Source organism: Exophiala xenobiotica (genome assembly GCF_000835505.1).
Source record: "Exophiala xenobiotica strain CBS 118157 unplaced genomic scaffold supercont1.3, whole genome shotgun sequence".
Lineage (NCBI taxonomy): Eukaryota > Fungi > Ascomycota > Eurotiomycetes > Chaetothyriales > Herpotrichiellaceae > Exophiala > Exophiala xenobiotica.
Window position 1 is genome coordinate 4864260 of NW_013562492.1, and position 24531 is coordinate 4888790.

Here is a 24531-nt window from a genome sequence, read left to right on the forward strand (position 1 = left end):
CGTCTTGGACCTTTTTGAGGCCTGCAACGAAGGCGCTCTCCGAGAACAGGAAATCCACCTGTTCCAAGGTCTTTCCTCCGGTCTCCGGGCACAGAAAGAAAACAAAGGCAATGGCCAGCAGGTTACCGCATAGTACCCAAGTCCAGAACTTCCAGCCAACATCGGAGTCTTACCGCCTGGAAGCATGGACCGAGGGTATATCAGCGAGGTGGGCCGGTCGTCGGTCCTGGTACAAGTAGAGAAGCCATTGGAGCAAATGGCCTGATCGGTTGGGGAGATACTCTGTAGTGTTTCGACGAAGGTCTCGTCACCGGAGGCATGGTGAGAGGCTCTGGGGTTGAAGTGGGATGTTTTCTAGAGGACGGTCGCCTGTTGAGTCCTACCGCAAGCATAGCATCCTGTCCATGTGCTCTACTGGCAACCTGAGCCACTGCCTCGTCCAGAGTGTGACGAGAGAAAGAAGAGAAAGTCATGTTATGCACTAAGGGCCCCTAATTATGCGCGCATCCCAATAAGGATTAGCTAAGCACTGCCAAACTCGCCAAGGCTTTTTGGAACCCCGCACAAGATCCGTGCGGGGAGGAGCTTGTTGCGAGGTTGATATCTGATCGACTTCCGAGTCAGAATACCTCGACCAAGGTTACTCGTACGAACCGTCCCTTAGGCAAAGATCACCGACAATCAGCCTCTAGCAGAAGGAGGGCCACTTGAAGTGGGATTTTCCTGTCACATGGCTGCTGAACACAAGGACAAGATACGGCACGTAGTCTGGCCACGGCTGCGCGAAGTCGCCATTCCGGATTCACGGTTCCATTACGAATTTTCGAGCTTCATCGCAGACTTTCAAGGCTCAGATAGAGCGACCGAGCGACTGTGCTTGCTTCCCTGTTATGTCAACGCCAAAGTTGTATTTATAACCCCCGATAATTGCCTGGAAAAGCTCAGATACCAAGCTCTTTGTGATGGCAAGAAGGTTCTGGTAACCACTTACGCCATCCGTCGAGGATTCTGGCTTTTGGATCCGGCCGTCGTCAAAACCCCTGAGCAACGACAAATGGCAAGCTTGCTTGATGCCATGGAACGACCGGGCCTGGGAAAGCATGTCACTTTGGCAGACATGCAAGATATGGGCCTCAAGGTCGATCTGATGGTGACTGGAACTGGTGCCATTAATCATGCTGGAATCCGTTTCGGTAAGGGACACGGTTTCTTTGATCTCGAGTGGTCAATGTTGACGAGTATCAATGTGGTTGAACTTGCTGTGCCCTGCATCGCTGTTGTTCACGATTGTCAAGTTCTGGACGAGCAATTGCATCCAGAGGTATTTGACACCGTTTGTGATTTCATTGTTACACCCTCGACGATCAAGGAGGCTGCAGAACAAGGTGCCGTCCAAAAACCTTCTTGCGGCATCTTATGGGACAAGTTGCAACCTGGAATGCTGGAAGATATACCTCCGTTGCAAGAATTGCGCCGTCTCACAACAACAAAAGCCACACAGGGGCCCTGATCGTTGTCCACGAGTTGCCATTGCTACGAGTGCCAGTTTATATATTCTGCCGCCACTCTACCAAACAAAAATTACTGCCGCCATATTACCCTTCACGGCAATTTACCTACCCAATCGACTGACCGCTTTTCTTTTGATCATCCAGCAACGATGGATATTCAGGTATATAATTTCTTTTCCGAGTCACATGGCAGATTAATTTCTCCTTTGTATTGTATACTCACCTCACCCAGTCATGGGGATCAAGACATCTGTAGAAAGCTTGTTGATCAGTTCAGTCTCACGAAAATGAAGCAGTAGAAGCAGTACCTGGTGAGAGAGCGAGCAGCATCAACACTTCCCTTGACCGGTGATATCAAGTGGTCTTATTCCGCTTCGTCCCCTTTGCACTTCCCGCTTCAACGTGTGTGCTTTCCTCAATTGTACTCTGTCCCTTCCCGCCTGTCTTGCTCTTGGGCTTCTTCTCGTCTCCTTCATTCTGACTTTCGTCCTCACCCGGCAGTTCACCCTTCAAATCCTCGTCCTCATTTAAGGTCTCATGGATGGTCGTCTGAGGATCTTGATTCTTTCGTTTCGGCATGCCAATATAGTGGCTATCGGGTTTGGTCACGATTGGCACCCAGGACAACTTTGACTTCATGAAGATCTCCTTGTCCATTCTCAAAGCTCTCGAGTCGGCCATGCTGCCCGTACGGATTTCCCACTGCTCATCTTCCTCGCCTTCAGAGACATGATTGAACAGTACTGTGCCGCACTCAGGACAAAAGCCGCTTCGCATCATCTTCACGTCAACGCCATCCAGCTTAGAAGGAAGTGGGAGCATACCGCTGCGTATGATGACCAGAGTCCGACTTGGCGTGGTAGACCTTTGGTTGGACCTCGCCAGAGAACTCTACACCTTTGGGATCGTAGATGACGAGGGATGTAGAGCCATAGCCGGAGCCGGAGATACATTGACAGTCTCTGCAATGGCAAGCACAAGTGAAGTCGACCTTGCCAACGACACGCCAGGCTATGCCGCCGCAATAACACTTGCCGTTGATTGTCATCGCGATGCTTGTATTGCTGATTACGTTGTGTTCGGTTCTGTCTAGGGTCTTTACAGAAGAAGGCTTGACTTCGACCTGAATGCAAGTTCACATGTTGTCAATCTTGCACTTCGCCCTCATGATTTCACAGATACGTCATGATCCCGAAAAGAAGACTGGCTTCTCAGCCCGCAAACAATCATTTTGACCTCGACAAAAAGACTGTCATCAACGAGGCTGCGTCCGCTCGCGATGCCCTCGACTGACTCTCCACTGCGCTGCCGCGAGCAGTCTTACGGTGTCGAGTCTCATCTGATAACTGTGGAGTCTTCAGACCGTCACCTCGGCTTCCGCCCCTTTAGCGGAATAATGCCGTCGTTGTGTCAACACCACGATGACCTATTTTCATATGTACTTTTGACCACCTTCTACTAGGCGTGTAGACTGATTACAGGACTCCAAGCCTTCCTCGTCACTATAGTAATCATGTCTTCCGACAAGAAGTGGCCTCTAAAAAAGGTAGTTCTGTCGCCACCGCCCCTCTCTGCTCTAGCCTCAGCTATCTCCCTGGAGCTTTCATCCAACTTCTCCGAGTCATCATGCACGGTCGAAACACCGCCAGACCTGACTCTCCCGCCGTATCACCTGGCTGGTCCAGGTTTGACTGGGTCTACTCGCGTTGTTGAGGTCGGCGATCCGTCATACCTGATCAAGTTCGACTTCACTCGGCGGTACGATCTTCAGCCTATCTCTCGAAAGACCGATATGTCTCCCTCATCAGGCTTGATGATTGGGGCCGGTGCGGGTCCCTTTTATGTGCTGGGCCAGAATACGGAACTCATGCCTAATTTCGCATATGGCACAGCTGCTGGAGGAGGCTCCCCAGAAGCGACCCGCAACCGTACGCACTATGCCAAAATAACACCGGCTGACGGCGTATCCTGCTGTCAGTTGCCCGACAGTTCCAAGTTCGGGCTGATGTGCAATTTGTTCTGCTCTGATGGGACGCCAGGCCCATGTCTGCATATCAAGGCCAAGTCTCGTACGGGCCGGGATAATTTCACCCAGACGATCCAGAACGCTATTGGGGCCGCATTTAACAAGCAGCTCGTTTCAATCGGCGGAGTGTTCCTCATCAGATCGGGCAAAGTGAATCTACACGTCATGCCGGATTTCCCTGCGAGTCCATTCAATAACCATGACGATGTGGAGAAGTGGTTACGCTACTTTGAGATGGAGTTCAAAAGAGACAGCCCGGAAGGACCACTGGTGTGTCTGAGCGTTCTGCACTCGGGGGACGACAAGGGTCTGGGGTTGAGGATGGAGCATACGCATTGTTTCACCGACTCCAAGGATGGAAGTATGGAGACAACGAAAGGCGGGCATTATCACTACGATGTGGACGAGACGAAAGCCGAGGTCGAGTATGAAGGGTGGTTCAATGTTGCAGAACATGTGTACAGGGTCGATCCTCCTCCGTCGTGATGTGATGCCCTCATACAGTCAGGGTGGTATGGGCCAAGGATGTGATTACGGATCACTCTGGTTCAAGCCTTCTATCGTTCAACTTCACAGATCCCTTCAGACAGACTCACTTGCTTGAAGGAAAGAAGACTAAAATATTCCCGACAAAAACGCAAATCTGGGCAAGGAGAACGTCGGAAGTGATTGTGTGGTTGGCTGCCAGCCATCAGGCTGACATCGTACCTGCGTCAGCTATAGCACGACTATTGCCTTAACGCCTAATGATAGTATTATCGATCCGGCCAATCGATCGTGTGTTTAGAATCCTTGCATTCCTGCACAGCACGGCTTAGTCATATCGCGTCCGTCCAAGACTGCCACCACCACGGGCACCAGCGGCCACGGACCAGTGAGGAGCCTTTATGGATTGCTTCAGAGACTCCTTTTTCCGTTTTGAGTAGTCGTCAAAGGTGGTTGGGGCCAATCCGACGACGACCAGCTTCGTGTACATATTTGATGTGGCGGCTCGGGACTCCGTCGTCATCCAAGCTGCCTAAGAATGCGAATATCAATACTGGCCGGTAGTCCACATCCTTGTGGTGTTTTGCGATGCTGTCCAACCACAGGACCTCTGAGAGGTATCAGGTAAGGTTTGCTGCGTCGATGATATATTCTGGCTCATGCGGGTTGATTAACAATCGAATATTATGCAAGCATGGTGACACTTCAACATTTGGGCGATCCGGCCATCCGCGTCAAGAGCAGAAAGTAGGAGAAAAGCGGATATAAAAGATTTCGGCCCTCACATCCTTTCGAGATTCTGCGTAAAGTGTTCCACCTGGTCCAGGATTGCAGGAAAGTTGCGTAACTCACCAGGGAATATCAAGTAACGATCTTTCGGCAAACTATCACTGACAATGGGTATTGACTTCACAGTTTTCAAAGGCTCGAAGTCCGGAGAGATAGTCGAGGCCAAAGGGCATCGCGACGTCGGACCGAGAGAAGCCTTGGTCGAACTTACTCACTCTGGAGTCTGTGGCACTGACGAGCACTACCGACACTACGACCAAGGTCTAGGTCATGAAGGTGCCGGCATCATCCGCGAGATCGGGTCGATGGTGCCTGAGATATCGGATCTGAAAGTCGGCGACCGTGTTGGCATGGGATGGATGCAGAAGTTCTGCCTGCACTGCAAACCCTGTTTGACCGGACAACACTTCAAGTGCGAAAACTCTCAGCAATTCGGCACAGCGAACTGGGATGAAGGCTGCTTTGGCACAGGCATCGCTTGGGACGTGTCGGCCCTGTTCAAGATTCCTGATCAGATTGATCCTGCGTCGGCCGGACCATTGATGTGTGGCGGGGCCACGGTCTGGGGTCCGCTCTACGAGAATGGCTTCAAGGCTGGAGATAGAGTGGGAATTCTAGGAATAGGCGGGCTCGGGCATTTGGCGATTCAGTTCGTCAACAAGATGGGAATGGAGGCTGTCGTTTTCTCTGGAACGGAGTCGAAGAAGGAAGAAGCATTCAAACTCGGCGCTGCAGAGTTCTATGCCACGAAGGGCGTGACAAAGTTCGAAGGCATCCAGCCAGTCGATTGCTTGCTCATCACGACGAGCGTCCTTCCAGATCTGTCTCTGTGAGTTGAGCCTAGCAACAGATGACCGAGCGCCCGCTAACAAAGAGAAGGTACATCCCTGTGCTGGCTCCGTTTGCTAAGATCTTCCCACTTACCATCACCTTCGATGCAATGCCTGTACCAGTGCTTCCGCTGGTGATGTACGGGTACAGCATTGTCGGCTCAGGTGGTGCTCATCCTCAGTCGATCAAAGCCATGTTATCGTTTGCCGCCAAACATGATATCAAGCCGATCCTGGAGAAGTTTCCAATGACCAAAGAGGGAATCACTGAAGCCATGAAGAAGCTCAATGATGGGAAGATGAGGTACAGGGGTGTAGTAGAGGTGCAATAATTGCTTGAGACTGACTTGAGAGCTCAAATCAAGAGCATTTATAAATCTAACCAAAAACGAGCAATATGCAATAGCTTGCTGAGAATCTGGTTTGTCGTTCATGTGAGGCAATCGCGGTGGCTCATGCTGGTTCTTTGTGAAGTATCATGCTGATTTGAGGCGGGTAGAAGGAGGCATCGCAGGGTCAGGTACCAGGGAAACAAGGAGCATAAGAGTTGATGCCCGGGGAGACACCTAAAACTCCGGCTACTAGGCGCACCAGGCATCGTTTTGTTACAGAGCCTGGGGAAAATCGATTTGCTGCTGGGTGGCTGCTGTTTTTTCTGCCGAGTCAGTCTGGAGCTTGGCTCCTCCTGAAGCCCGACAAGCCGACCACCGACTTCGCTCGGCTGCAGAACCTCCAATTCCAAAATTTGTCTTTTTGCGCTGACCTCTGCCCATCTCTGACTCACCATGGGATCGTGAAAAGCCATATCTTTTGATGAATTAGTTCTTGCTTGCCGAATTTACCCTTCAGACTGGCGGCCATGATGGCAGGCACGCGGAATCTCCTATCTCTCGCTGGCAGGACTGCCCTACGAACTCCTCGGTCGCAATCAGGAACCTCCTTCTTGGATTCAATTGTACCTGCATCTAAAAGATCAAAAAGCACAAATTCCACCTCGGCGCTAGCCTACAAAGCCTTGCACCGACGATCATCACATCTTCCTCTGCCAGTATCCGAAACCTCCCCACAGTATGGTGCTGCAGCAGCTGTCTCTTCCATTCTCTACGAAACCCCGGTAGCCTCCCAAGCTCCTCAGAAGAAGCATATCCTCAACTGCTTGGTCCAGAATGAGCCGGGTGTGCTATCGCGCGTGTCGGGAATTCTGGCGGCCAGAGGCTTTAACATCGATTCACTGGTTGTCTGCAATACAGAGGTTGAAGATCTGAGTCGAATGACGATCGTGTTGCAAGGCCAAGATGGCGTCGTGGAACAAGCTAGGCGCCAACTAGAAGATTTGGTCCCTGTTTGGGCAGTGCTCGACTATACCTCAGCTGCGCTCGTGCAACGCGAACTGCTTCTGGCCAAGGTCTCCATTCTCGGACCCGAAGTCTTTGAGGAGTTGATGGAGCATCATCGAGAGATGACCAGCCAGGAATACGATGAACCAATTGAAAGCGATCCCGAGGCGGCAGAAGAAAATGCAGAAAGAAGACTGCAGGAACTGGAGGAGAATAAGCCAGAAGAATCGGGCCTCATTCAGCGAGCACGAGAAATGCTTGGTCAAAGCAGCAACTTCCACCCCAGCCGTCTAGCTGCTAGTCAGGCGTTGCGGCACAAGCATGAGCATCTTGAGGCTATCACTCATTTGACGCATCAATTTGGCGGAAAGGTCCTCGACATCAGTACAAACAACTGCATAGTGGAAGTGTAAGTGCAAATTCTGCTCCTGGCATGGTAAACTTCTAATTTGTCTCCAGGTCGGCCAAGCCAAGCAGAATTGATTCATTCATGAAGTTGATCGCTCCGTTTGGTATTCTCGAGTCAACAAGAACGGGTCTCATGGCTCTGCCTCGATCACCATTGTACGGACCTAATGAGGATCTCCAACGCGAAGCCGATGAGGTTGTTGACGCGAGCACATTGCCTCCAGGTTAGGAGGTTAGAGACCATGCATTATTACTGCGTCGGGCGCATGGGGGACGGAATCCATCATTGGATCGTGGAAAGGCGGTTTGCGTGATAGTGTCACCAGGAAAGAGCTCTATTCAATGGAAGTGAAGTCATGTAATGCTGTTCCTCAGCTATCTTTCGGCCACCCCTTTGGTTGGCTATACTTGCCATGGTTTATGCTTGAATGGCCTTCCCTTGCGACGAGCCAATCTTCCACATATCGGAGTGCTATGCCAGTTCTCTGCACTGAAAGTAGTGACAACTAGAGCGTTCATAGCTCGTGCCAGCTTTCGGAGGCCGTGACTGAAATTTACTGGTCTGGTGGTGAGGCTGTAGAGTATCCGTGTTACTGAAAAGAAAGCGACCGTGGCAGTGTTGGTGGTGACAGGAGCAAAATATTTAAGTACTAAGTTAGTTGACATCACCAGTCGTAACGACCCAGGCTCTGCCACGCGTTTCCCCCTAACTTCTTGCCCTCGATCGCCATCAACCAAGTTATTAGAAAGCACTGGGAGAATTCTCTGAATTGATATTGCGAAAATACTGGCTTCTTCAATCATGTCAACCTGGATCTCAAGCATACCTTCACCTGGGGAGTTCTTTCCCCCAACTCCCCAAGCTTCAAATCTTCTCTTCAACTTCTACAGATTCTGGCCAATTGTAAGTGTCCTTCTTTCAAGGATCTCTTCGCACACTGGGACGCCTTTCAGATTCGAAAGCAATGACCCATGTCCCGTTGAGACTGTGAGCCGAAAGTAGACGTACGGAGAACTTTTCCCTCGGGCATCCCCCCAACATACTCATATCTACTCAGTGCGAGCTCTTGCTGATGTACTCGTCCAGGCTTCGCTACTACAATGGACGCCTTTAGGCAGTCTCCAGGCAATGGGCAAGACTTCTTCAGCCTCTCGCTTCAATATTCCAGGCCGACTTGCATGGGTTGTTGCGGAAAGCTGTGGTCCGCTCAACCTTCTCTATATTCTGTATACCTTGCCAGAGAAGCTGAAACCAACACCACAAGCATCGACAAGCTTCCTCGGTACTGGGCTTCCAGCTCAGTATGAGGTTCTGGTATGCTTGTATCTCATCCACTATGTCAATCGAGCGATAGTCATGCCAGTATTCGTTGCTCCGAGTATGTCGCCAATCCACCCTTTGATCGCGATCTTCATGACTCTACACCAATTCCTAAACTCGAGCAACATCGGTTGTGGAATGGTGTACTCTGCATTGAAGCAAGGGACAGAGAACAGCTCTTTGTTCTCGTTCGGCTCGGTTGTTGGGTCGATCGTCGGGTTAGCTGTTTTCTTCGAAGGTCTATACAGGAACATCATGTCGGAGCGAACTTTGCATCAACTACGCCGGGATGCAGCCAAACGCAAAGCAAAATCTGAAGGCAAAGTCGAGATCACTTACGACAAGGTCTACGTGATTCCTCCAGCCGAAGGCTACTTCAGAAACATCTTGTTTCCTCACTATACCTGGGAATGGATTGAATGGGCTGGCTACTGGATTTTGGCAGGGACATGGGGTCTGGGCTGGGGATGGCAGAGCCCTGCTTTATGGTTTCTGATTGTCGAGGTGACCACGATGCTTCCAAGGGCGGTGTCTGCGCGAAGTTGGTACACAGAGAAATTTGGCAAACGGGCTGTTGGTGGCAGAGCAGCTGCAATCCCTGGGTGGCTGTAGAGATCTTACAGTCCGTTGAACTGTTGGCCTGTTGCCAAGTGAAAGACAAAACGTGTGCCGGGATGTAGCTGGTGATGGCGTGATAGCGATGGACCTCGGATGCGCAAGAGACCACCCACTTCCACTTAGGGACCAGGCACCCAGCCAGGTGCAAAGGCGCCGCAGCTGAGTGGTCAATCAATGCTCGACTTGCATTAAGCTCCATGATGCTCCCCATAGGATGGCAAGGATGGGCGATAGGTGCCCCCAAAGTTGACAGACATCCCACCAAAAGCCCAAGACCCAATATCATCCAGTGTCATGTCAAAGCTCACAAAAAATACTCCGTAATTCATGGATTATTAAATTTTCAGATTCTGATATTCTTACTTTCTTCCTTTCTCACCGCTCCTCATCCCTTCCTCTTCTCTGTTTCTCTTGCAAACAGAGCTTTCTCCTACTCCTTCACCACCACATTTTGCAGAGAGACTGTTCAGCTATTTCCCTACTATCCCGCCTCCGACTTCGAACGGTCGTCAAGATGGTTCAATCGTATGTGCACAATGGGTCCTGCTGGTCGAAGGCATGCTAACCACCATCTATAGTTCTATCCTCGGTTTCCCTCGTATGGGAGCCAACCGAGACCTCAAGAAAGCCACCGAAGCATACTGGGCCGGCAAAATCTCCCAGGATGATCTGTTGGCTGAGGGAAAGAGACTGAGACTTGAACACTGGAAGATTCAAAAAGATGCTGGCATCGACATCATCCCAAGCAATGACTTCGCTTTCTACGATCAGGTCTTGGATCATATCCAGCTGTTTGGTGTCATTCCTGAGCGGTACAGCAAGTACAACCTTGCACCCATTGACGAATACTTTGCCATGGGTCGAGGTCTGCAGAAGCCTGCGACTGACAGCGCTTCTGCAGTCGATGTCCCTGCGCTGGTGAGTAAAGGTCATGGCTTGCTTGAGCTTGCAGCTAACACTGATAGGAAATGGTCAAATGGTTCGACTCAAACTACCACTACGTCAAGCCAACACTGCAAGACAACCAGACCTTTAAGCTCTCCTCCAAACCCAAACCCGTTGCAGAGTTCCTTGAAGCTAAGGAGGCTGGAATCACAACTCGACCTGTCCTTCTGGGACCTGTGTCATTCCTCCACCTTGGAAAGGCCGACCGTGGTCAATCCATTGAACCCATCTCTGCCCTTGAGAACCTCCTGCCACTCTACGAGGATCTGATCAAGCAATTGAAAGAGGCGGGTGCAGAGACTATTCAGATCGATGAGCCAATCTTGGTTTTCGACCTGCCAACTGCTGTCAAGCAAGCCTTCAAGACTGCATACGAGAAGCTCGGAAGCAGTGCTTCCAAGATTGTCCTAGCTACCTACTTCGGTGACATTGTCCATAACATCGATGTCCTCGACAACCTGAAGAGCCTCTACGCCATTCACATCGATCTCGTCCGCAACCCTGAGCAACTCGAGACCGTTGCTGCTGCATTGGGACCCCAACAGGTTCTCTCTGCTGGTGTCGTTAACGGCCGAAACATTTGGAAGACAAACTTCAAACACGCAATTGAGATTGTCGAGGCTGCTATCCAGAAGCTTGGCAAGGACAGAGTCATTGTTGCCAGCTCGAGCTCTCTGCTGCACACTCCTCACACTCTTGCGAGCGAGAAGAAGTTGGATCCTGAGATCGCTGGTTTCTTCAGCTTTGCCTGCGAGAAGGCCAAGGAAATCGCCATCATCGCTAAGGCTGTGACTGATGGCCCAGCCTCAGTCCGAGAGGCTCTTGAAGCTAACGCTAAGGCTATGCAGTCGCGTGCTTCGTCAAACATCACCAATGACCAGGCGGTGAAGGACCGACAAAGCAAGGTCACTGAAGAAATGCACAACCGCAAATCACCTTTCCCCGAACGTATCGCTCAACAACAGAAGCGTCTCAACTTGCCTCTGTTCCCGACTACCACTATCGGCTCTTTCCCCCAGACCAAGGAGATTCGTATTCAGCGAAACAAGTTCACCAAGAATGAAATCACTGCTGAAGAATACGAGAAGTTCATTGAGAAGGAGATCCAGGACTGTGTCAAGATCCAAGAAGAACTCGACCTTGACGTCTATGTTCACGGTGAACCCGAGCGAAACGACATGGTTCAATACTTCGGTGAACGACTGAAGGGTTATGCATTCACCACCAACGGTTGGGTTCAATCATACGGTTCCCGATGCGTGCGACCACCTATCGTTGTTGGTGACATTTCTCGACCTGCACCCATGACTGTCAAGGAGTCCAAATACGCTGCCTCTATCTCGAAGAAGCCAATGAAGGGTATGCTGACAGGTCCGATCACCTGCTTGAGATGGTCATTCCCTCGTGACGATGTCCACCAGTCTGTTCAAGCTCAACAGTTGGCACTTGCTCTCCGTGACGAAGTTGTCGACCTGGAGAAGGCAGGCGTCTATGTCATTCAAGTCGACGAACCTGCCCTGCGTGAAGGTCTCCCTCTCCGCACTGGCAAGGAACGTACCGACTACTTGAAGTGGGCTGTGGATTCTTTCCGTCTTTCAACCGCGGGTGTCGAGGATGGCACACAGATTCACAGCCACTTCTGTTATTCCGAGTTCCAGGACTTCTTCTACGCTATCGCAGCACTTGACGCCGATGTCCTCTCCATTGAGAACAGCAAGTCTGACGCCAAGCTTCTCAAGGTCTTCGTTGACGAGGCTTACCCACGTCACATTGGACCTGGTGTCTATGATATCCACTCTCCTCGTGTTCCTTCCCAGAAGGAAATCGAGGACCGTATTGCCGAGATGTTGCAATACCTGAAGCCCGAGCAGTTGTGGATCGATCCCGACTGCGGTCTCAAGACCCGACAGTGGGCTGAGACCAAGGCTGCCCTGACCAACATGGTCAACGCGGCTAAGACCTTCCGTGCGAAGTACTCTAAGTAAGCTCCTAACAGCTTACATTATCCGGGGAGGTTTGTTTTTGCTCGATCAATCAACCTGATCTGAGCTGGCGTCAACGGAATTGGTGATGAGATGATATGATGATCAAAAGTGTTTTCAACATGATACCACGATAGCATGGGAGCTGGGCATGAGTCGATTTAACATCGGCGTTTTAATGACTAGCTCTGATCCCAGACAGGGGACAATATGGGTGATGATGACGGATTTGTAGGTTTATGATTCGGGATGTTGGCCACTTCAACAGCTATTGCATGGCCGTGTTATGGGTTTGGGATTAAGGGAGAGATATGTCTTCTCAAGGTCGAGAAGGACACCACGGTTCATAAGTACCTACCTAGGTATACAATATGTAGCCATCTCGCTATCCACAAAGATACTTCAAGATCAGTTAATTCCTTGCCACGTGATTGCGCGTAAAGACGTGTTAAGTGGTGGAGAATTTTGTCCCACCGTCCTTCCCGTGCATTGAATCATCACCTAGTCAACATTGACTTTTCGCGCACGTCCTGCAGATGACTTCTGTTACACCGTGTCACCCAATGGCTTTCAGACCGAACGGATTCTTTTCTAGGCGACAAAATGCCAGTCCACTGCTCAAACCTCCCACCTGCCCCTGAGCCGAAACGAGTGTTCTTCGATCCCTTCAATTCTTCTTCCACGGGCCACCAGCGAGCTGAGAACCGGTTGTCGGGGAGCACGTCATGGCGAGAGTCGCGATCGTACAAACTAAGGCACCAGCTCCGTGACTCGAGCGGAAGAGGAGGCGGGCAACATTTGTCGGACCTCGTGGGCGCGGGGAGTGAGAATTTTGGAAAAGACGGGCGGAAAGACAATGGAAGTTGGGAGCCTGGTGCGCCAGGATCGAGGGAGAAAGGGTGGCAGGATATTCGAGGGTTGATGAGCGGGAATAGGAAGCGGTCCGTTGAAGAGAAAGACGATATGATGGAGCAGGAAAAGAGGAGACGCACGTCCGACGAGTTCGGGCCGCAGATGGATGTAATTCGACCAGGCCGAGAAACTACCACGATCAGAGAGGTGGCTTCCGCATACAAGTCATCCTCAACAGCAGAAGACATTTGTGTCAGAAATGAAAGAATACCTGTACCTGTGCCTGCGCCACCGCCGCCACAAATCTTTCGCAACTTGAACATCTACCTCAACGGGTCGACCGCGCCGCTGATTTCGGACCACAAACTGAAACAGCTTTTCTCACGACACGGCGGGAACACATCGATAGCACTGGGTCGTCGGACGGTCACACATGTGATTATCGGCAACGATTGCGGCGGTGGTCTGGCGAGCGGCAAGATCCAAAAAGAAGTCGCCCTTGTGGGCGGGAAAGGAGTGAAATATGTCACTGCCAGCTGGGTGCTGGATAGTATCGAGAAAGGTATCAGGCAGCCTGAGGCCCGCTATGTGCCGAAACCCCTTGATGGGAGGATAGCAGGGAGCGGGCAGGGGAGTGTGAGGGATATGTTCGTGAAAAAGACGACGAAATGAGTTGCATTGCATGGCGAACGAAAGCGAGACCAAGAGAATGTCCGGTGCATGGCGTTAAACGGAATATGGACTACAGTTATGACCAGGGAGCAACAGGACTGCAACGATTACGACTTATGCATGGTTCATGAGGGTTTGGATTGCATTGAGCTTGATATAGGGGATAACAGCGATAAAGCAATCATTCGCATCGAGTGTGAAGGATGGTTATGGTTGACAGATTTTATCATCGCATTGCATCGAGATGTCGGATGGCGACTTTCCAACGTTGCTGTATAAGCATGGGAGGCCGTCAGTTATGAGAATGAGATGCAGTCGGGAAGAACATGACTGTCGACAGTCATCGTCCACGTTTTATGCTCGGTGTCAATTCGTGCTCAGATTCGGCCATTCTGTCAACACACAGTCAGCATCGTCGCCTGCGAGTTATTCGCTTCCTTTCGGTTCGCCATGGTCACACTTACCAAACCTCGTCCTTTCACTGTTCCTCTTCACGATCTTCACCTCATCACCGACCTTGATCTCCGCCGCACTCTTCCCTTCTGGCACCCTGGCCAAAAACCCATAGCGTCCAAACACAGGAGACCACTTCGCACCCATGTCCACACGTCTATCACTTTGCAGCTTCTTCAGGATCTTTCCCGCCTCTCCCTCACCGACTTTGCCCGTCGCGTAGTCCACGTTGAGACTATTGCATCGCGAACAGTTCTGCGTCAGTATGATCTTCGCGTCACTGCCGATCTGCAACTCGGCCCAGAAATCTTCCTCCCATTCAGCCTCGGCGCCCTCGACAAGGATGTTGGGCCGGAACTTGGATATCTCCACCATCTCACCCTCGGGTAAGCGGCGCTGGGTGTTTTGCCAACTTTTCTCGTTCACGATCAGGTAGGGCGCGACGTCGGCGAAAGAGATGCCCTCGTCGACGCCTTCGTACTCTTTCGAGCCGGTGAGTGTGCCGACCAAAGAACTGGCCGTCGAGGCCAAACTTCCAAACCACGAGCTACCGTTTGTCTGCGCTGACCCTGAGAGACCCTCGTTCTGCCGTGCAGAGACACTAGGCGGCATATTGCCCAACACTTTCCTCCTGTTCATGCCTATGTACAAGAGCTTGACTTCATATCCAAACCTCTCGCTGAACCAAGCATTACATTTACTCCCCATGTCAAACCCCACGCACGGGGACGAATGCATGGTTATGCTGACCTCCTCTAGCCCTTCGGTCTCGGGTGACAAGGGTACTTCAAGTTTGGCGTCGCTGACTTTACGTTCGGGCTTGTCGAAAGTATGACCCAAGGTATACGTGACTACCACTCCATCTTGGTTGTCGGTGAAGGCGGTGGTGAACAGACACATCTCCGTCTGATGCGAGACGTGCATGTTCGTCTGCTCGTCCACTTTATACAGCATGAAGCGTCGATCGTGCGGGAAGCCCGTGTACATCGCTGGTAGGCTGGGGAGGGAAATTCCCCGGAGGGATTTTATGGGGTAGGTATATATCTAGATGTTCACATAAGTGTCAGCATTGGAGGGAAAAGGCCTGTTGATACGAGAATCGAGAGCCCTAAGAAGGACGTGGCAATGTATACATCAATGGTAAGGACCCGAGAACGAGACCATCAGTGCAAGAGAATAACGAAGAATAGTGAGGCTTGGGTAGGTACCGACCTGCTTGACTCGCATATTGCTTCCTACGGAGTCTGCCATGGCGCGGCGATTCGATAACACTGTAGCCGCTGATGGTATGTACCTTGAAGAACTCGTCGTCCCTGGGCGACAAGTAATTCGCTCTGCTTGGGCCTAACACGATCCCTCTATCACACTTTCTCTATGTCGAAACGGAGGAGCGGAGACGTGCGAGACAGGCTCAAGAGGTCTAGTGAAAGTGATTTGGATGAGCGCGCTTGAAAATTGTACGTCCGGGAGGGAAAGACTGCTGACTCGATGCTTGGAGAGGGCAAAGGGAAAATGATATGTTGCCTGGCGCATACGGCGTTCCCATATTCGAAGATTCGGCCCCTCCTTCCCTCAATCTGCATGGCAATCTGACACGACTCGACGAGTATCGGTCTCGTTCCGACCCCCGCATTTGCCGAGGGACATTGAACCAATCCCGATGCAATCGATATGCGGGGTTCCCTTACATAGTACACGGTGAGACGGGAAGTCTAGATGTAAGTGGGCGATGGCATCCTGGGGCGTGCAGGGATACATAGCACTGATTGATTGCTCGGTCAGGACTGATACTGCATGGGTAGAGAGCTCTTGCTGAAGGCTTGTGCTAAATACGATGTTCTTGCACGATACAGGTACCCGATACATGTCCCTTGAGAAGTCAATGGCATCGGACCTTTTGGGGATATCCAGACTTCCACAGCCAGCATATCCCTGATCACTGCATCTGGCGGTCGACTCATAGGTGGGCACAACACGCTCTTCTCGTCCGTTGCCCCTATTCACGACTCCTGGATCTTGCGGAAGAAGGGGTTGCGCGCAGTGAGACTTCGACAGCGCTTTCCGAATATCCACATGGGGATCGTGAGCAGGAGGATGAAGATGTGGACCCCGCCGATGATCGAGAAGACTTCCAGAGGTCCTTGATTCGAGATCCAATCGGAAATGAAATAGTTCCTGCACGAAACGATCAGCTACTCCTTCTTATGAACCTCCAATACAGCAATGGTAGACTTACATTCCGAAAGAGTAAATGTTCCGTAGATTGATTGACGCAAAAGCTTCGGGGGCCTTATTTCTGTGGCACTCCGTAATGTAGCCGTAGATACTGGATCAGGTAAGTCAGTGTTGGGAACCAGGAAGGATGATAGATCTGGCATACCCGATGTTCAAGAATGACATGGAGAAGTAAATAATGCCGTAGAGTATGACGGGCCCAGCCCAAGGCGCTTCGTTTTGTAAAGTAGCCCCAAACCCGAAAAATCCAATAACACCCAGGATCAGCGTAAGGATGTTCAAGGCCAGGCGGAATTCAGGCTCGTAAATTCCCTTGTTCATTCTCGCAAGTTTCTTCACAGTCCAGTCATTCAAAGGACCGGCGACAAATCCCAATAACGAAGCGACCAAGGCGGCGATGCTGATCAAGCCAACATCTGAGACGGAAAAGTTGTATGGCGGCCCAGTGAAAAGCTGCGCCAATACACTGATCATCACGACGAGCCATGAAGTTGATAGGCCGTAAGTGATGAAGCCATAGAGGACCTGAGGGAACAGCAGCATGCCAAATGGTCGGAAGATGATGTACAGTAGGTTCTCGTCAGACTCGATTCCGCGCACGGGCTTGAGCTGCTCCCAGAATGTATAAGGCTTCTCGTCGGCACCGGTGTAGACGACTTCGCTGTGAACTTTGCTGCCGGTCTTGGTCTTTTCGAGATGTTCAGGATGTTCGCCCTTAACCACCTGAGCGTCTAAAGTCTCGAATGTGTGATCGTGCGTGCCCAGATCCAAGTTGTAAGCCGGATCGCGCTGATAGACAGTCTCGGGGACGAAAAAGAAGATCAAAATGATGAATACGCCGTACAAGATTGCGCAGATACCGTACGTCCAGTTCCAGCCAATATCCTGCGTCACGGATCAGCAAACGGTTGCACATGGTGGATACCACCAAAAACCCACCTGAATGATATAGCCAGAGATGATACTTGCTCCACCCACGCCAACGCTGAGACAGAGGCCCCAAAAGGCGAGTCGCAGGCCTCGCTCATGGACAAAGTATATATCTCCAATGATTGCCGTGGTGAGGACTTCGAAAGGACTCATTCCGATCGCACCAAAGATACGACTAGCCAGAAGGGAATGATAGCTGTGCGCAAAATAGCCCCAGACAGACGAGATGAACAGCAGCAAATTGCCTAGCATCATGACGGGCCGGCGGCCGAACTTCACTGAAAGGGCGTTGGTCACAAAACAGCTGATGCCGATTGCGAAGATGGCCCAGCCTAGTCCTCCATTGAGCTTGTTATAGGACATATTCCATTCCTCGGCCATCTCAGCGAAGCCAGGAGAGATCATCGGACCCCAAGCACCGACGACCGCTGTGTCCAGTGCTATTATTAATAAGCAAAGATCCTTTTTCCATCGTGGCCAGTTAAGAGGATCCCGTGGCGAGTCGCTAGGCTGAGGCACGAGAACAATATCTGCATTTCGTCCAGTGCCGTGCTTCAAGCCACTCGTGTCGCGGCCTGGATGATGGTCAGAAGGCAGTCTGGCTCACGAGATACATGCTCCTACCATGAAATTGATGATGCTGGGCATCTATCATGTCCGCTAGCAAGGCTGTTCCGGGCACATGTTCGAGCTTGTGATCGTCCAAGACACCGAGCCCCATATTGTCTTGTTCTTATCGATGGTCTTTGACTGCACTGAGTGATGCGGGAATACTTGAGTCGATCGTCTCGGTTCGGATCTTTGTGGTTGGAGCTGCTGTTGAGGTCTTTATAAGGAGCTCGGCCATGGCTGCTGCGGGGCGGTCGGCAACGACCAGGGGGTCGAATTGCCGTAGTGAAGTCTTGACAGAAGGGCGGAAGATGTGACAACGTAGCCTCACCGTGCAGAGTCACACTGGGAATACTCCGGATCCCCAGATGTCTTTCCCCAGGGAGGATCGGGGTAGTGGATTGTGGACATACGTGGCGGTCCGCATACACAGTCCGGTGTGTGCAGGAGTATGCCCCTAGTATGATATGGTCAGTGGCTGGAGTTGACAACCTACTGGGGCACCAATTCTGCTCGACCAATCTCATTGTACGGTGATCCAGGTGCCAGCTCAAGGACAACCCATGCCCGGAGTAGATGCGATTGCCGGTAAAGTAGCTCCTCCTCCGGGCTTTGATTGGATAGGGACTAACCTGATATTGGAAAATGAATGGCAGAGGTTTGATTAAGCGTGAAGAGCAGCAGCTAAACCCTTTTGAGACAATGGATTTGGACGTATTATCACCGCACTCTTGATCATCTCCACAGCCCCTTGCTGCAAGAGGAGCACAGCGGTGCCAGAAGAAGTCCCGGAACCAGACTGGGTATTTTCCAAGCTACTGTATGTATGCGAAGAAATATGGTTTCATGTGTAGCCTCGCCGACCCGAGGTTGTCATTGTTGGGTGTAATTTGTCCGCACCTTTGGAGAAATGGAGGTGGGGGGAGGTCGAGAACGGATCGCAGATGCTTGCAAGCATCGTTCGTGGTTCAGGACTCGTGGCAGCTCGCGTGGAAGATACCGTGCATCCAGAGAAGGCGATGAGAAGGTGATCATTAGTCGTTCTGGATCCGAGACCACAAGCCAGGCTGGCTTCTCACGTGGTTTGGGTCGGATGGTCACTTACACTCACTCGAGACAAGGCTTTAGCCTGGCTATCTATAACAACGATGCGAGAGCGCAGTTGAGAGGGAATTGCAGCTCATCAAGACCGTCAAATAAGTAACCGGAACATCAGTCTTCTGCGAAGACATGATTCAATATTGCAGAGATTTCAAAGTGATGGAATAAAACAAATGCATCGCACTGCCTACAGGAAATTCATACGGAGGTATGATGCCGTCCTACGCTCGCTCTTGGCAGATCTCAAAGAACCCCAAGAGGTCTCCAGGTGTTTTTTTAAAAGCGGCAACGCGTCGGTTGAGTGCCACGTGAGTCGAGAGTCGAATGCACTATACATGAGGTTCTGCCAAGCCGTTGATCCGAAGCAACTTTTTTCCATTCGGGGCTGCCTCGACACATGATGTCTGCCATCTCGCGACCAAAGGACAGGGCTTAAAGTACCAGGTATCTGGAGTCCAGACTCGGGTTGTGCTGCTTTTGCTGAGCAGGCGATGAAGACGCCCGCTGCGCCTTCCCGAAGTCTGCTGCGCTTCCTGCGGTCCCAAACAGATACGATCTTCACCACCTCCATCTCACCAACAAGATCGCCGCATGCCCGGTATCTCAATACGACTTCTACCCAATGCTCTCGCATACAAGCCACCTCTATCGACGCTTTCTGGCAGCGTCACCGGGACGCGTGCAAGGCGCTGCCTGCCCCAAGATGCGCTCCTCCCAACCCTCCTCAATCTCGAAGTACCAGTTCCGGTAGCCACAGTCCTGGCTTCTGGCTGCGCTGGTTACGCCGTAGGCAAGCTACCGCGCGCTCCAAACTACCACCAGAACCTCCAGGAGGTAATTCAAACTACGATGAGACCTCTGCTCAGCTCTTCAATCTTTCCCGCGCTCTTTCCAGAAACCCGACAGGCGCAGACCTAAAACTCCGATGTACCGAATTTGACGCAAATGGTTCGGTCACCATGGTCGCGGGGGAGTTCAGAAAGTCAGAATTGATTGCTAAATATGGTCTCCTCCCTCGCGACCTGAGGAAGATCGACTCCTCTGTCCTTCCCCATATCCTCGTCCGTCCTACCGCTATCCTCATCAACCTCTTGCACCTGCGAGTCCTTATCCAGTCCGATCGTGTTCTCGTCTTCGACGCATATGGAAGCACCGACTCATATACCCAATCCTTGTTCATGTATGATCTAGAAGGAAAGCTGAGGCAAAAGGCGGATCCCAGGAATGGCTCCACGCACCTTCCGTATGAGTTCCGAGCTCTCGAAGCCGTGCTTATATCAGTCACGTCTGGTCTTGAGGCAGAATTTGCTCTAGTCCGAGACCCAGTGACCCATATTCTCAGCGAACTGGAAGAGGATATAGACCGGGACAAATTACGACACCTGCTCATCCATTCCAAAAAGCTCGGCACTTTCGAGCAAAAAGCGCGACTTGTCCGAGATGCCATTGACGACCTCCTGGAGGCAGACGATGATCTTGCTGCCATGTACTTAACGGAGCGAAAAACAGGAAAGTCGCGAGCCGAGAACGACCACCAAGAAGTTGAGATGCTGCTGGAGTCGTACCACAAAATATGCGACGAAATTGTGGAGATATCCGGCAATCTGATCAACAACATCAGAAACACGGAAGAGGTTGTCAAGGCTATTCTTGATGCCAACCGCAACCAGCTCATGCTGCTAGAAATCAAATTCAGTGTTGGGACGCTGGGTCTAGCGGGTGGTACTCTCATCGCCGGCCTATACGGCATGAACCTGAATAACTTTATCGAAGAAACCGATTGGGGGTTTGGTTCGGTCAGCGTGGTCTGTTTTGGCCTGTCAGCGGCTATCTGCGTCTATGGTATGCGGAAGCTACGGAAGGTCCAAAAGGTTCGTATGTGGGGTGAAGGAATCGACACCATGGCAGCTCGTGCACGAGCAGCCGGCAGAGGCAACTGGCGCAGCGAAGCCGTTGAAAGTCAGGCTCACCGCATTGGAAGACTGAAAGGAGGCGGAATCAACCTGGGGGGAAAACAGTCTGGACCTGTCATGTGGCCAGGCATGGAGGGGCTGGGTGCGCATAGGCTACATGGAACCGACGCTGGTCGACAAAGCGAAGTTCCCAACAATAGTACCAACGCAACAGCGCAAGCGCACGATCCTCGAGGGACTGCTTACGATGAGCATGAAGACGTCGAGACAAGGTGGAGGGGAGAGGCGCAGAAGCAGAAAGCATTGACCAAAAAGGAGCAACACGCGCATTCTCATCATCATCATCATCATCACGCTGCTCACTATACCCACGAAAAGAAATGAAATCTCCCGTCACTCATACAGCACGGGGGCAGTCGCTCGTTTGCAAGAGAAGGTGGCGGCTTCACAACACCAGCATACGACACACGACTCTTCGCTACTTAGGATATTCGGGACCCATAATATCGTATTACTTGTATACTAGCCTTCACTTCTCCTCCCTCCAGCGTTCAAGCGAATATCGGCGTTACATTCATGGGGAAATTCAAGAAATATTGCAGGATTTGGCATTGGGGCGTGGCATTCGGTGACCGACAGAGTGCAAAGGGGTCAATAACGAATATACAGGACTCCGGATCATGCTGGCCAAAAGACTAGATAGGGGGTTATTGTGCAACATCCTGTCTGTTATTCTACCCAGGTAGGTTACCTAGGTAGCTCTGATAGGCAGGTCTGGTTGTTTTGCACATACTACGTTAGAGTCTAATCTCCACGACTTGAATCAATCTACGAGGTCTGGTCGAGTCAATTCTCCCGTGCCCCCGGATTGGCATCGCATCGCATCGGCGCTTGTGCATTTTCTAGAGCTACGTAGTATGCTAGTCGCTTGTTTGACGAATTCCGATTTTCCGAGTCGCTTCGGAACCATGTAGCAAGGATTGGCATGTAATACTATCTAGTATTGACTTGTAGATTCGCTATTCCGCTCAACGCTACATCACCGACGTACTCAACCTCATCCTCCGTTTCACTCGTCTATGTCCATTGCCGAGATTGGTTGTACCATTTCACGACCGTTCGCGGCTATCGACTTCCCTCGGGACATCAACTTTTCGGAACCACCAAGTTACTTTTGAGGAATCTATTCCCACGATACCCAACAGCATGATGCAGGTATCAAACTGATTATAAACATCACCAGTCGTCATCATCGTCCTTTTCGTCATCTGTACGACAAATAAGTCAGCATAACCATTTCAATTTCCGCATCTATCAACTCGCAATCAACAGAATCAAAGGCTGCGAAGAGAACTTGAAGCTCAAGATGACTGAAGGAAAAGAAAGGGCAACTTACCACTCCCGCTAACTTTCTTCTTCCTCTGACTCAAAGCTGCAGCCAACGCACCAGCAAGACCACCCTGTGCATCCGCAGCGCTAGCTGGGCTTCCCGGCGCTCCTCCCGGCGGTGCAGGCGCAGTCGATTCTGAGCCTGGAACCATGGCAGATGATCTGTCTCGTTTTTCGCTGTCTCTGACTTTCCGGAGACCGCCGCCACCGGTCCCGCGAATCGCTGCGAGAAGGTCGTCACGACCACCACCGCCGCCGGTCGGTGCAAGAGGCGGTGGAGGTGGACCGGAGCTGGCGCCTGGCATTGGTGGAGGAGGTGGTGGGCCACCGGATGAAGGCATTGGTGGTGGTGGAGGTGGTCCGGACGATGAGGGCATGGGCGGCGGCGGTGGTGGCGGACCTGAGAACGAAGGCATGGGCGGCGGTGGAGGTGGCCCGCCTGATGTTGGTGGAGGAGGAACAGCTCGAGTATTTGGAGGAGGAAGGGGAGGAGCACCGCCGCGAGCTGGCGGAGGGGGAGGCGGAGGGGGAGAAAATGCAGCTGGTGAGGCTGGTGGTCCCGATGCTTTGGGCGGTAATGGAGGCGGCATGACGTGAGGCGTGGAAGTATCTCGACTCGGTGGCGGAGGGGGCACAGGACCACGACTAGGAGGTGGTGGTGGTGGAGCTGAAGACTTGCGGTCGCCCACGAACGGAGGCGGGACCCTGAACATCCCCTGTGGCTCCTCGTCAATGGGTGTCTTTGGCGGACGAGGCGGTGGTGGGGGACCTGGGTTTGCCAAAGAGCCTGAGGAGGCTCGAGCTCGTCCTGAAGGGTGCAGGGCTGGGCCTTCTTTCACCGCGTATTTGCCCGCGTCTGCGATGGGTGGAGGCGCACGGAAACGTGGTTGCGGACTAGCTGCAGGAGATGGTGTTCGCGGAGGAGGCGATGGTGATCGAGGGGGTGACGATGCCCTGCCGCCAACCGGCCTTCGCGATGGCGGTGGAGCTGGGGGAGGACCACGTCGGCTCGATGAAGTCGTACCTGTATTCTCTGGACTTATTCTCGAAGGTGGTGCAGACGGCGGAGGCGGTGGTGGCCCCCTAGACCTTGAGTCTGTGGCTGTTGGCAAGGCCTGAGCGATACCGTTCGCCATTTCCTCTGCTTGCTTTTGCTGGACGTAGTTCTTGATGAAGTCTGCATTGGAAGCAATCTGGTCCTCAGTAATACCCATCTGGATCAGCTCGTCAAGAATGGGTCGCCATGTTGGATCCGCCAGATCAATACCTCCTGCACTGCTCTGGGGACGGCTTGTAGAGGCTGGGCTGTACATAGGCTGCGGTACAATGGATTGAGGTTGCGCCTGAGGGATAGGATTGGAACTGTGCCTGTGGCCTCGGAGAAAGTTACCGACTCGGCTGTGGTGTTTATGAGACGAGCCTGGTACATAGAGCTGGCCACCACCTGCAGTGGAAGCGAAAGGTTGTGCTTTTGTGTGCTTGCTGGCGTTCTTTTCCCGCTCATCCATCTTCTTCTTGAAAGTCCTCGCCTCTTTCTCGTCGACAAACGACAGGCCGGCCAAGCATTGTTCGAGTTCGAAGGAATGGAAAAAGGTTCGGTCTTGGTTATATTGGAAGGTGTCGTAGATTTCTTGATCCCAAATTACGCCTCTGTTTGCGGGAGAGATGTCGACCAACTTGATCCAGAAAGTGTTCCCGACGAGGTCGTTGCAGAGGACGGCGGCGCCTTGAAGGCCTGTATAGGTCCATCGGTTTCGGCCTGGGAGCGCAATATAGAGTCGAGCGACAGCGACAGCTTGGATCTTGTTGGCAGCCTTGGGGATGGCTCTCTTGACGATCTCCTTTTCGCCTTCACCCAGTATGGAAGGCATGGTGGAGGACGCCGACGTATGAAGACGAATGATATGGTAGTGATACAAAACAGGTGTTGAAGTGAGGCCGGGATGCGGCACTGGAGAAATCCAGCGGTGATTGCCTACCTGACATAGGGATTAATGGCTAAGCCACTATTTAGGGTCACCAGCCTAGTGAGCCCACCCACCGCGTGGCTTTTCGGGATAATGGGCACCGGGAAAGTCGACCACTACGAGTACCTAGTAAGCATCAAGTTTGCGACTGAGGTTG

General features: G+C 51.9%; 12 protein-coding genes across 12 annotated transcripts; 8 read left to right on the forward strand and 4 right to left on the reverse strand.

Annotated features, from left to right (window-relative positions):
- The first annotated feature begins 649 nt into the window (after positions 1-649).
- Positions 650-1757, forward strand: PV05_06084 (uncharacterized protein). Its single transcript, XM_013462673.1, has one exon. It carries the CDS (start codon positions 731-733, stop codon positions 1508-1510), a length of 780 nt encoding a protein of 259 aa, XP_013318127.1. The 5' UTR covers positions 650-730; the 3' UTR covers positions 1511-1757.
- Positions 1691-2801, reverse strand: PV05_06085 (uncharacterized protein). The gene is made up of 3 exons (XM_013462674.1): positions 2336-2801; positions 1820-2280; positions 1691-1771 (listed from the first exon to the last, which is right to left on the reverse strand). Exons 1-2 carry the CDS (start codon positions 2557-2559, stop codon positions 1866-1868), a joined length of 639 nt encoding a protein of 212 aa, XP_013318128.1. The 5' UTR covers positions 2560-2801; the 3' UTR covers positions 1691-1771; positions 1820-1865.
- A 181-nt stretch (positions 2802-2982) lies between these two features.
- On the forward strand, positions 2983-4303 carry PV05_06086 (uncharacterized protein). Its single transcript, XM_013462675.1, has one exon. It carries the CDS (start codon positions 3025-3027, stop codon positions 4021-4023), a length of 999 nt encoding a protein of 332 aa, XP_013318129.1. The 5' UTR covers positions 2983-3024; the 3' UTR covers positions 4024-4303.
- Positions 4304-4919: 616 nt separating this feature from the next.
- Positions 4920-5974, forward strand: PV05_06087 (uncharacterized protein; the record flags this gene model as incomplete). Its single annotated transcript, XM_013462676.1, has 2 exons — positions 4920-5641; positions 5692-5974. The coding sequence occupies 2 exons, from the start codon at positions 4920-4922 to the stop codon at positions 5972-5974; spliced, it is 1005 nt and encodes a 334-aa protein (XP_013318130.1).
- Positions 5975-6504: 530 nt separating this feature from the next.
- On the forward strand, positions 6505-7616 carry PV05_06088 (acetolactate synthase, small subunit; the record flags this gene model as incomplete). Its single annotated transcript, XM_013462677.1, has 2 exons — positions 6505-7388; positions 7439-7616. 2 exons carry the CDS (start codon positions 6505-6507, stop codon positions 7614-7616), a joined length of 1062 nt encoding a protein of 353 aa, XP_013318131.1.
- A 477-nt stretch (positions 7617-8093) lies between these two features.
- On the forward strand, positions 8094-9530 carry PV05_06089 (uncharacterized protein). Its single transcript, XM_013462678.1, has 2 exons — positions 8094-8291; positions 8475-9530. Exons 1-2 carry the CDS (start codon positions 8190-8192, stop codon positions 9318-9320), a joined length of 948 nt encoding a protein of 315 aa, XP_013318132.1. The 5' UTR covers positions 8094-8189; the 3' UTR covers positions 9321-9530.
- Positions 9531-9663: 133 nt separating this feature from the next.
- Positions 9664-12664, forward strand: PV05_06090 (5-methyltetrahydropteroyltriglutamate-homocysteine S-methyltransferase). Its single transcript, XM_013462679.1, has 3 exons — positions 9664-9851; positions 9905-10244; positions 10292-12664. The coding sequence occupies exons 1-3, from the start codon at positions 9841-9843 to the stop codon at positions 12254-12256; spliced, it is 2316 nt and encodes a 771-aa protein (XP_013318133.1). The 5' UTR covers positions 9664-9840; the 3' UTR covers positions 12257-12664.
- A 93-nt stretch (positions 12665-12757) lies between these two features.
- Positions 12758-14177, forward strand: PV05_06091 (uncharacterized protein). Its single transcript, XM_013462680.1, has one exon. It carries the CDS (start codon positions 12857-12859, stop codon positions 13775-13777), a length of 921 nt encoding a protein of 306 aa, XP_013318134.1. The 5' UTR covers positions 12758-12856; the 3' UTR covers positions 13778-14177.
- On the reverse strand, positions 13899-15791 carry PV05_06092 (uncharacterized protein). Its single transcript, XM_013462681.1, has 3 exons — positions 15443-15791; positions 14242-15274; positions 13899-14169 (listed from the first exon to the last, which is right to left on the reverse strand). Exons 1-3 carry the CDS (start codon positions 15479-15481, stop codon positions 14144-14146), a joined length of 1098 nt encoding a protein of 365 aa, XP_013318135.1. The 5' UTR covers positions 15482-15791; the 3' UTR covers positions 13899-14143.
- Positions 15792-15967: 176 nt separating this feature from the next.
- PV05_06093 (uncharacterized protein) lies at positions 15968-19298 on the reverse strand. Its single transcript, XM_013462682.1, has 5 exons — positions 18020-19298; positions 17405-17970; positions 16611-17350; positions 16467-16556; positions 15968-16405 (listed from the first exon to the last, which is right to left on the reverse strand). Exons 1-5 carry the CDS (start codon positions 18114-18116, stop codon positions 16231-16233), a joined length of 1668 nt encoding a protein of 555 aa, XP_013318136.1. The 5' UTR covers positions 18117-19298; the 3' UTR covers positions 15968-16230.
- A 196-nt stretch (positions 19299-19494) lies between these two features.
- On the forward strand, positions 19495-21862 carry PV05_06094 (uncharacterized protein). The gene has a single exon (XM_013462683.1). The coding sequence runs from the start codon at positions 19597-19599 to the stop codon at positions 21400-21402; it is 1806 nt and encodes a 601-aa protein (XP_013318137.1). The 5' UTR covers positions 19495-19596; the 3' UTR covers positions 21403-21862.
- Positions 21863-21891: 29 nt separating this feature from the next.
- Positions 21892-24350, reverse strand: PV05_06095 (uncharacterized protein). The gene is made up of 2 exons (XM_013462684.1): positions 22415-24350; positions 21892-22286 (listed from the first exon to the last, which is right to left on the reverse strand). The coding sequence occupies exons 1-2, from the start codon at positions 24276-24278 to the stop codon at positions 22255-22257; spliced, it is 1896 nt and encodes a 631-aa protein (XP_013318138.1). The 5' UTR covers positions 24279-24350; the 3' UTR covers positions 21892-22254.
- Between the last annotated feature and the right edge of the window lie 181 nt (positions 24351-24531).